General features: G+C 32.7%; 1 protein-coding gene across 1 annotated transcript; it reads left to right on the forward strand.

The window, feature by feature from the left end:
• Positions 1-2768: 2768 nt before the first annotated feature.
• Positions 2769-11499, forward strand: LOC108754641 (homeotic protein deformed). Its single transcript, XM_018497101.1, has 2 exons — positions 2769-3839; positions 10732-11499. The coding sequence occupies exons 1-2, from the start codon at positions 2954-2956 to the stop codon at positions 11415-11417; spliced, it is 1572 nt and encodes a 523-aa protein (XP_018352603.1). The 5' UTR covers positions 2769-2953; the 3' UTR covers positions 11418-11499.
• Positions 11500-12156: the final 657 nt, after the last annotated feature.

Here is a 12156-nt window from a genome sequence, read left to right on the forward strand (position 1 = left end):
GAGAGAGGAGAATTATGTTATAGTTTAAAACCAATGATTTAAAAAGCGCATTTTTGTCATCGTAATGTTTAGTCCGACTCTAAAATATTTAAATGTAACAAATCTACCTAATAACTTCAACAAACAGATTTTTCTCAATTATATTGTTTAAAAATTCATTAATATTAACGATATTTGATACATCTCTAAAATGTCATTACAACTTCTCAGAAACATAATTCGTTTTGGATGTCAAAACATCGACAATCCTCTGGTAGACAACAAAATTCATAAAGTGATATGACAGACCTACGTGTGTGATCTCACGATAATCGTCACTTGGATGATCACACATTCGTCCGGTAGCCGAAAGGACTCGTCGTTGACGAAGCAGGCCCTCTTCGAGGGTAGCCGTGGGTGTAAAGGGGGTGTCATGCCGGCAGACTGGGAAAAGTGATTGATCGTGTTTCGCCGGAAGACAAGAGCAGAAGACTCGGAGCAGAACCGGAGGAAAGGAGCGAGACGACGAAAGTAGAGATGGCGTAAGATGGCGGTGGATGAGGAAAGAGAGAAGGACAGCAGTTCCCGAGCGTCGTCGGTGATAAAGACGAGGAGGTTGTGTCGCAAAACGAGAAGACAACCCCCTCTAGCCTTCTCTACGTCATTCAGCGGCCCCTTCAACCCCTCTGGACTCTTCCAGATTCCACTCAAAGCTCCGCTCTCCTGCTTGGAGCGACATGAAGTGGCCATAAGAAAAATAGAAATAAGCCGTGGCGTATCCGGGTAAACGAAGAACTAACTCAAGAGAGAAAGACAGATCTCGTAAAAACGCGCGATACGTTTTCAGCCTTCCTGAAAATGTTCAATCCTAAATTATTTCTATGTTTTTTATTTGGCGCGTATCTGACATTAATTAAAGAACTGTCGACAATAAAAAATGGCTTTTTGGCCAAAAGTATAAATTTTAAACTAAAATTTTTACGTAATTCATACCAAACTAATATTGGCCTTACGTCGCTTTTGTTCTACAATACCGTTCTACAATATACTGTTATTTCCTGAATCGTTTATACAGCACACAGTCAATGTAGCTTAAATTTACCGTGCTGTATTGTCGTACCAAGGCAAAACACAGTGAGTATGCTCTTTGTGTAATGACTCGGCGTTTTATATTCTCTATGCCACGCAGCTGATCGCGAGTAGACGTACTTGACCGAGTACGCCGAGACACCAATGTATTAATATGAGCAGAATGTAATCGAATGGCAGATCTATTACTATTAATTTAGCCAATCTCGTCTTACGTAACATATCACTTGAGTGTTAATTAATTATAAAATTGAAGATGGCTAATTTAACAATAGCACATATCCATTTATCCCTTACTCATTTCTCCTTGTTTTGTACTAATAATTTAGTATAAAATTGATGTATCTATTTTTACTTAATAGAGTATATAGATACAAAAAAAATATATTTAACTTGTTTGTATGAATATCAATTAATATTGATAAATATATTTCATTATAATAGCAACTTCAGATATTAAATTACATCCACTTAATAGGGAAGAGACTTAATAGAGATCAATTAACAGTTTTCATATAATCATCAGTTTTCATATAATATTGGCAAATTGAGCTATAATGGGCGATTATAGTAACACCTGCTGGTCACGACAAGTAGTTCTGAATTAGTATCACGATTGTTCTCGCAACGATATTCGATATCAACAGCATTAACGTTCATTGCCACCGTTTCTCTTAGCATTAACTCTGGCTATAAGATGAATTCAGAAGCATGGAGGCGGGTTAGGGGAATATGTAGGAGTGACTGCACGGTTATATAGGTACCCTCGAGTATGCCCCATAAGGGCACAAGATCCACTGTTTCCGTGGCAGGGGTTGGTCTCATGCTGCCGCGGAGTGGGGATGATTCTAGAGAAGACGCATGACGAGAAAGAGGGGACGCGGCTCTCCGCATCGGCTCAAAACCAACCGGCGCGAACGGAGCTGGAGGGAGTTGGAAGCAAACCAGAGTTGCCAGACGAGTTTCTGCTGACGCGCGACGAGCTCACTTTCAGAGCTTTCCATCGAAACTTCACGTCTGACTAAATCTTTATATTTACAGTAGAAATCATTAACAGTTCAAAACGTAGTAGTGACTGAAGTGTAATTTGGAGATAACATATTCGTTTATTAAAAAAAAAAAAAATGATTCATATGGAAACGCTTGACTTATCAGAATTGTTTGCAGAAAAGTCAGTTTGATACTCGCATTAAGCCGATAATGTGAATAAGAAGTGAAAGTTTATGTAAAAGTGTAGTGTATTATATTACGAACAAGACACTTGGAGACATGCATAAAAATTAATAAATTACAAGTGTGTCTACGGATTCCCCGATGACAATCGTGAAATAGCGAAGCGAAGCAAGAAGTTGCTGCACCTGCCGCAGTGGTTCTCGCGGCGCCACTCACGTGTTGCATGCGTGCCGTGGTTATCCATCATGGTCGCAGACTAGAAGCAGCTCCGATTGGTCGGTTTTGTGGTCACGTGGTATGGTAATTGGGCTCCGGTGGGCGGGAAGGAGCGAACGAGGTCGTAGAGGATCGCGAAAGTGGCGGAAGGAGAGGAGAGAATAAGCAGCTGTCCACCGGGAGTCCTGTGCTCGTTGTGGCCCCGCTCTTTCCATTTCTTTTCTCTTTTCTCCCTCTCTTTCTTTCTCTCTTTTCCTCCTTTCGAGAAAACGTCACCCCTTTTCGCAAGAGACGGTGAGGTGTGGACGATGGACCATAGCACAGTGCCGTGCAGTGTAAGCCTGAGAATGAATATTATATGAACTCGAAATGGTGTGCCGCATCAAAGAATTGATGCAGATAGCAAGATAAGAGAGAAGAACCAAGAAGTGCGGTTGTTTAAAATTCATTTGGACTATCGTGAGTGCGTGTTTTTCACAAGAAAGTACTCAGGAACATGAATTCCTTCCTTCCATCCGCCACCGGTGGATACCATCACCATCAGCATCAACAACAAGCTGGAAATCATCATTTAGCCACTACTTCCTCGCTGGTCGATCCAAAGTTTCCTCCCAATGAGGAATACAGTCAGAGTAATTATATACCTTCGACCGGAGCAGAATTCTTCTCAGGCGGTAGCGGTGGTCATCATTTAAGCCATCCACAATCTCAACTACAGTACGGCTATCATCAACATCATCATCAAGCGGCGTCGACTCCTTATGGGGCTTCCTCTGCGGTACAATTAAACGGAGGATATGCAGGATACGGCGGATATTATGGGCCTCATCATCCTCATCACCAAGTGCATGCGGTTCATCACGCTAGTTTACATTCTCATCATCACGCGGTTGGTGCTTTAGCGATGCCGCCGGAAGCTCAACAACCACCGCTCACGTGTCCGTCGTCAATACAAAGTCAACAGCAACAACAGCAGCAGCAACAACCATCTGTACCGACGTCAACTATCCTTGGATCCACGCCTCTGTCACCATCTATAATGCAGAATCATGTGCAGCAGCAGCCGGATGCCCTTCAGCATCACCAGCATGAAAATAATGCCTGCAGTCCAGCCGGTTCGGGTCAGTTGCACCGAGACAATTCACCTGATCTTCAAACGCAACAATCGTTGTCTCAGCAATCTCAACATATACAGAGCGGCCAACAACAAACGCCGCCACAGCAGCAACAACACCATGTAGAAGACAGCTCGGATGCGGATGACATAGAAGATGGTCAGATGGAGGGTTCACCCGGAATGATGGAAGAAGAAGAAGAAGACGAGGAGAATAGAGATCGTACGATTTATCCGTGGATGAAAAAAATTCATGTTGCAGGCGTCGGTGAGTTTATATGGATTTACAGTTATGTTTGTTATTCCCACCAGTAGAATATACCTTGTAATTTTGATACAGTAATATTTAAATTTATTTTGCTTTCGTCACTTATATCGCAATATTACATTTTTTTATCTTTATCCTTGTTGCATTTTATTTTTAAAGATTTTTTTATATCCATTTTCAATTTGGAAACCACTGTTAATATTTATCAGCCTATTTATTTAATAAGTACAAATGCACATCATTTAATTAGCAAAGTACAATTTTATATATTAATCTTAGTTTTGCGCTACAATTAATAAATGTTATCAATATTTTCATTTTGGGTTATATCGTGGAGGAAGCGTAATTAACCACTACAGAAATATATCCGACGGCTTGAAGAGATATCTTATATACTCAATAATCTTAAACGTATAAAGTCTATTATCATAATATTATGATAAAGTAAATGTAATAGGACAAATTTATATGCCTCCCCAAATGTATACATTTTTCGATATTAATTTATTTAAAAAGAATAACAATTTATTTCTACAATAGCATTCTCTTTCTTATAAAGGATACATTGTAGCGCTTCCTTCATGAAACGATACACCTACTAATAAAAATTACATTTAATACTAATAAAAGTATATTTGTGATACAAGACACTGTCGCTTTTCTGTTTAATGTTTTTTTTTTCACTTTAATTCTCTCACAAAAATTATTGTTTCTCCTTAAAGAAATGAAAAATAAAAATTTAAACTAATTAACATGTTTCCTATTTCTTATTTTATTATTCTTATTTGTCAACACTGTTATAAAATAAAACAACAATAAGAATTTGAAGGAACGCTGGTACAGGAACGATTTGAAAACTTGTTTTCTGAACACATAAAAGACCTGCCGAATATCTATTTATATATTTAGTAGGTATACATTATATTATGTGTTTACAAGGTGACGAGCTTTAGAACGGTCCCGAAGAGTTATGGGCTGAAATTTATCTATCCTAGCACCTTGCAATCACCTGTGTGAGGTTGTAATGGCACCTCGTTTTATAGGTGAATTCGGTTACGCCTAATATATCTTCATCTTTCGCACAGTAGCGAACGTATATACTACAATAATGGGACGTCCACAGCACACAATTCAGTGTTGCGGACAAAAATAAATTTCGAAATTTGACACAGAGATTCTGCCGTGTTTTAAGTAGACATTCATCATTGTGCAAGGTTGCTAGCGCTCAAGACTTGAAACAGATGCCGGTGATGGTATAGCGCTCCTAGTTGTTGTAATTAAGGCAATTAGCGCGAATGTAGTTCTTCTTTCATAATTAATCAGACAACTACTTCCAGAATTAATATACGCATGCTTCCTATCTTCATAAAAATAGAAAGATATTTTGAGCGTAACCACAACACTCAGGTATATTAATTAATGTTTCACAAATTACAGAGCAATGCCTCTATAAGTGTATCTGTAACGCATTCATTTCTTCAAAGTTTGTCGTTTTTTTACATTATACTAAACTAGAAACTATTTCAGCAGGTAGAAAGAAGTCCTCATTAAAGAATTTCCAAAGATAGTTTTTGCAACGTAACGTCCCTTCAGAATTAGATTGGCCTTGCCGCCACAAAAATTTCTATTCTGCGGAAAATGCTGTTCATTCCAGCTTGCAAGTATTTCTTTTGAATGCATATGATACAATAGAAAATAAAATTTTATACCATACAGGAGAGATTGAATACCATAATTTATGCCTCCAAGTAAAATTGTTTACAACAAAACTTGTTATCTCTATTAACGCTAAAAATTAATGTACAAAAAATAGCGTTTTATTCAAATTAATTTTATAATTATAAAAAAAAAGAGCGATATTGTTTGAATATGATTTTACTTTTAATATTCTTTACGGATGTATTAGACGTACAATCCCTGCAAAGAAAATTAAATTTGGAAGTATGTTTAATATTTACAAAACCTTCCAACAAACGATATACTATATATGAAAGTTGTGTGAATAAGATTACATTTTTGTAGTTTATTAATTTTATTTTTATTGTTAAAAATTAAAATTTTTTAAATGATTAAAAAATTTATATTTTTTTTTATAAGTACTTTAAATATTCAAAATAATTTCAAAATAAATTGTATACAAATTCATCAATCATTGTGATTCACTGATGAGCTACAAAGATATAGAACAAATAAATATCTTGATTATTTACTGGACAATTAGTTCATGCATCTCAATGTAATTCTAACATAAATACTCTTATATATATAATGTACTTATATTAAAAAAATTGAGATTTTTATCATTTATTTTATAATACATTTCCATATTTATATACATTTCTATATTTTTATTAGAGCACAGATTTAAAAAATACGACTATTTATTAAAATAACTTATGATTCAGATGGTAAACCATCACCAAATTTGTCATATTATTTTTAAATATGATTTAGAATAATGTAATTTTTTATAATTTTGTTATCGTAATTATTTTGAAAATATGTATGTGATAAAACATCCTTAACATTTAATTTTATTCTAAAAAAAATTTCACATGCGATAGTTTACAATGTATGATAAAAATAAAATATAAAAAATAAATATCTCTTAAAAAATTTATTTTAGTAAAAAAAACATTATCTCAAGGAATATTTTGGATTATCTCTCAAGAAATATTATTTATAATTTATCAATAATATACATCTGCATACAATAATTATATAAAGATTACAATAAATATTTTATAAAATTTATTAACTGATACGTATATAGCACAATGCAAACAGAGAATATATTTTAATTATTGTATAAAGAATAGACAAGATATGTTTAGTAAGACTAAAAAATAGTCTTTAATACTATTGAAAAAGTTTGATTTGCAGAGATATATAATCTAAAATGGTTTTAACAGTTGTAATTGAGAAATTAAAATGTTCCGTTAAACATACGGTATTATAAGTTACACTTATCGTAATGTTAGGAATCGCGCAATTTAATATTTGAAATCTCTGGACTTTGGTATGCTCGTCCGTCGGGCTGTCAGAGACTGCAATCTCTCCCCTTTGGTTGTCGAAGTATGGTCGCCGGACGTCGGAGTTAAAAGGGGCCTCCACGAGACCGACGGTCAGCTCGGAATGGAATGTCTGCACGGATTCTAGACTGAACTTGTTCCCATGTTTCCTATCGAACTGAACAGACCACCACGGATTGCTACTAGCGTGACTCACAAATATTAACATCAACGTGCCACAGCAGGATATTTTTATTTTCAATCTACTTATTCAGTCATTTGTAGTGTTTCAATCATATCTGATTATTTTCTAAAATACTTTGGACATTTCGTGATTATTAATGTTCATCTCTATATGTGCGCGTTAAATATTTTATAGAGATTTCCGTAGAAATTGCATGATGATCAATAGGAAATTTCAAATAGGTCTTTGAGAAATTTAACGGACTTAATGAATAAGAAATTATCGAATTACTGTACTTTCAAGCTAGTTTAATGCAAAGAATAATCAAAGAATATTGTTTCTATATTTCTTTAGATGATGCTTAGCGGGACCAATGCATGTGTACGCTTGGAACTTTTTATCCTCGTGAATTTGCATACGCGTATTCTACCTTCACAACTCAACCGACATATCTTATGGATTGATCAGATTACAAAAGTCACTTCAACCGACTTTGATGCTATTCAAAACGGCCATGACGAATGGTCATATGCTATAAAAATGTTATTTGCGTATAATATCTCTCTAGACATCAACGTAAAGAATATTTTATAATTGAAGTAGTAATCTATAAAGTACAATGAATTGTTTTCTCCTTTTATTGTTAAAATAGCATATGACTCGAGTCCATAAACGAATCATTTTTCATGTTATTTGCATCTTGTACTACAATTTAACAACTTGAGAAAAAAGATTTGTGTATACGTGTGTGTATGAGCATTCTGAATTCTTCATTCAAAAGTTATTGCTAGAATTTTACGAATTATATACATATATCTATATGCTTAATAAAAATCATAAAAGCATTAGTGCATGTAACAATAATACAATTAATAATGTTTAATAAAATTGTTATAAAGATTTATTTATATCGTTGGATTAATAATAAAAATCTTAAAAGTGGGAATAAAAAAAGAATAATTGATTTTAGATATGAATGAAAAAAATAAATTCTGTACGAAAAAACTGAGCAATGAAATTACTTACAGAATATATACTATTTTTCAAAGCTTTGTACAAATATTATTATAAGTATAATACTGTTTACAGTAATGAGAATATAATTATATAACGTATATGATATGAAATTTAGAGGATTCCGTATTGAAAATTGTTCTTGATAAAATGAGTTAGTTTCCACATAATATAGCTTATAATGCAGAACAAACCTTTGCTATTAATTATATCATAGCTTTGATATACTTGATAACTAAAAAATTCATTATTGAGCCTTACGTTTGTGACATTTTTTATTTACTATATTATAAGCTACATTGTGTATGAAAGCTATGACGTAATTACCTGTAACCGATGATTTTTGTTTGTGTGTATTATGTTTGTTAAGAGAGAGAGAGAGTAAAATGTATTTTATAATGATTAAATAACAAAACTTATTGTTATAAAGAAGAAAGGCTAATATACCAATAGCATACATCGTAACTTCATATGTATTCATGCATGATATATATCAGAATTTATTGTATAATTACGTTTTTTTTTATAGCCAAAACATCAAACAGCTTGAACGGACACTCTAACGTGGGTTACCGATTACTCACGCGGAATTAAACTGATATGTATATAATAGTAATAAGTTAATCAAAAACATTAAAATTGAATAATTAAAGAGTGTAAAGTAAGTCTTTATTAGAAATTACACTAAAAATAATGTGGTATTATATTTATTTGTAACTTTGGAGTTTATGAAAAGTTATTTATCAATCACTTGTAATGCAAAGATTTAGAATTATTGATATACTAAAATCTGTTTTAACATCTTAAATTATTTAAAGAATAAACAAATGAAATTTATTGAATAAATCCGTGGAACATTTTATACAATGTATATAAAGAGCATCGTAATACATGAATTATATTTTAAGAATAAATCTTTTACGAATTGGGTGTTTATTTTACAGCAAAAATATTAAGACTGCTAACAGTTTTTGTATTATAAGCGATTAAAAATAAAGAACTTTGCATAAAAAAAACTTTAAATATATAAATAAACTGTACTCCTTATTTAATTTTATACAACTCTTTAAATCTCGTGGAGTGAAATCTCATTTGAAGAGACTGAAATTTTAGTCTGTCTTGAAAAAAGAGTGAAAATATATATATATATATACGGCCATTCTTGTTCAAGAGTGGCAGATTTCATTCCTTCTGAGTGAATCTCATTCCAAAAGAGTAAATCTCACTTTAAAATGAGTGAAAATCCATAAATTTTTAGTCTCTTCGAGTGAGATTTCACTCCACGAGATTTAGAGAGAATGTTTACTTTATAAAAGTTTTAAATCGCTGTGATATTTAATATCTATTGTAGTATCAAATATTAAACATAAAATATTTAAAAGGAAATGTTTGAGTCGGTATTTGTACTCAATTCTTAAGACCACACTATGTTTTAAGAACTCAAAATTTTGGCCAAAGGTTAATTTTTCGGATTTTTAATAGAATCTTTTATGTGTAGAATTTGAAAGATAATATGTCAATAATCAAAGAACTCATATTAGTTTTTTAATTGAGTTCTTATAACCCACTATAGGGCACAAAATTCATCGCTCTGGAAGATTCGCTTGTTTATGTTTTCTCGTCGTATTATTTAACAAAAATTTGGCAACTACAAAATACATTGAAGAAATTGATATTTACAAAGCTTTTACACATTCTTGTTGCAGGTTTTTACTATACTATTGTATAAAAAATTAGTAATCAAAAACTTATACAAGTAGAGAAATTAAATAATACACAATGTCGTTGGTAGAAAATGTCGCGTAATAATAAAATAATAATTAACACAGCCTGCAAAAAAATTGCTTGATTTCTCTCACATAAACTCACATGACATTTTGTAAAATGTTTCTTTGTGATCAGTTTTATTCAAAATGTAGTTGCCACAGGCTGCCGATTAATAGTTATTATTTATTCTTTTTAGACATGCATCATTTTAAATATGAAAAATTATTCGAAATCTGGCTAGAAGAACATAATAATAAAGATTACATTGTAAATCAGTATATTATGAGTACATATATATAAATGTATTAAATTGTTCATTGAAATTTATTATTAAAAAATTTAGTTGGTTAATTCATTTTTAATAACACATACGATGTGAAAGTGCCTTAATTTTCTAAATATTAAAAAATGTCATAAAAAATATTTTTCATTATTAGAATATATGATTATTTATAAATTTTGGTGAGAATGTTAAAAAATGTTAGATTTTAGCTATAATTTCGAACTGTTATAAACTATAGTGAACCGTCTCGAGTACCTATAGCCTTTGTCATAGAATTATATTAGTACACGTATTTTAAAATGTTACTTAAAACAATCTTATAATAAAAACGAACTATAAATACCGATTCTAGTTAAATTTTTTTAAGAAAGGAGGACTAAATAAAAGAAGAAATATATTAATTTACTTTATTCAAAGCATCTATGTAGTATAGTTATTTTTCAATTTTAATTTTTTCAGATTAACTACTATTATTAAAGTATATTTTATATGTTAGAATATAATCTGCATAGTCACTTGTATAGAATATCTCTCATTAGGTTAAGAAGAAAGTAGTACCTCCGGAATGAGCCGGATTTGCCGTTATTTATAGCCTTATAGTACTAACATATTTAAATCTCTGTTTCCTTACAGCAAACGGCTCATACCAACCTGGAATGGAGCCAAAACGACAGAGAACAGCCTACACGAGGCATCAGATACTCGAATTGGAAAAGGAATTTCACTACAATAGGTACCTGACAAGACGACGACGGATCGAGATCGCTCATACCTTGGTCCTGTCGGAGCGACAGATCAAAATCTGGTTTCAGAATCGCCGTATGAAATGGAAGAAGGATCATAAGTTACCGAATACAAAGAATGTACGCAGAAAAAATGCGAATGGGCAGGCGTCATCGGCAGCAGCTAAACCGGCAAAGACTTCAGCGACACGGGCAAAGTCCGGCACTGGTAACAACAATAGTCAAAGGAAAAACAACAATTCACCTTCCAGTGGTATGGAGAACAGTTTGGACTCAAACATCGGTCATGATATGAGCGAAGTTCATGGGGTCAGCTCCAATATTCCTCATCCCGTTGGTGTGGTTCATCCAAGCTTTCAAGGTCATCCTCATTCTCTGGCTCATCTCCAAGCACAGCTGAGTCATCATCACGTGGGTGGAATGATGGACGGTCCGACGGGAGGACCGTTGGGACACATAAGTTCCGGAAGTATCAGTCCTCTCGCTCCGGCTACCAGCCCTCCCGGATTGTCGCAAGTATCAGCTCCTGTGCCGCCATCGACGATAAAATCCGACTATGGACTCACAGCTCTGTAACATCAATTTAGTGAGGTATATTCAACGATATAACTTTTTCAATACCATTTAACGACTGCTCTCCGTGAATAATTCCACTATTTGGCTGGATATTTATTGCAAATTAGATAAACGTAGTTTGAGTTTTTCTCATTGCAGTATGAATAAGGAGAGTAGTCTCAAAACGTGAGCTAAGACTTTATAGTCTTCAAAAAAAAAAACAGTATTATTTTTTTTTTTTTACGTACGTGAATATGTCAAGTGTCTGCAACTACAATCCATTAACTACAATATAACATACTAAAATTATTTAGCTATTTCTTAAATCTATTGTACGTAAAAATGTTCTCTAATTTGTAAAGTTGTGAAAGCCAAGTCTGAAAAATTAATCATAGATAAACATAAAGAATAGAAAGGAACATATAATTCTGTAGTTAACAAAAGTAATGTCTCGATAAAAAATAAAAAACCGTCAGGCTTATCAGATAATTAATAATAAATCACTTATTATTAATAGCTCATGAATATAATAATGAATCTGTTTATATCAAAACAATAAGAAATTTTATTTTTGCTATAAAATATTTTCTACTATATACATGACTAAATTTATATGCTGTTGATTTTACAAGTATTGATTATTGAATTGAATTAATTTAATTAAACAATTTAATAATAATGCTATGACACACCATCCTTTGTTATAACAATATTTGTTTAATCAAGTTGTTATCAAATTTTTTATATTATTGCAAATTCC

This window comes from Trachymyrmex septentrionalis, unplaced genomic scaffold (assembly GCF_001594115.1).
Source record: "Trachymyrmex septentrionalis isolate Tsep2-gDNA-1 unplaced genomic scaffold, Tsep1.0 scaffold80, whole genome shotgun sequence".
In the NCBI taxonomy this organism is placed as follows: domain Eukaryota; kingdom Metazoa; phylum Arthropoda; class Insecta; order Hymenoptera; family Formicidae; genus Trachymyrmex; species Trachymyrmex septentrionalis.

Bases quoted from the DNA above. Each gene is read 5' to 3' on its own strand.
- LOC108754641 (XM_018497101.1), top strand. From the start codon at position 2,954: ATGAATTCCTTCCTTCCATCCGCCACCGGTGGATACCATCACCATCAG. The intron at 3,840-10,731 runs GTGAGTTTATAT...GTTTCCTTACAG, and splicing joins AATTCATGTTGCAGGCGTCG to CAAACGGCTCATACCAACCT.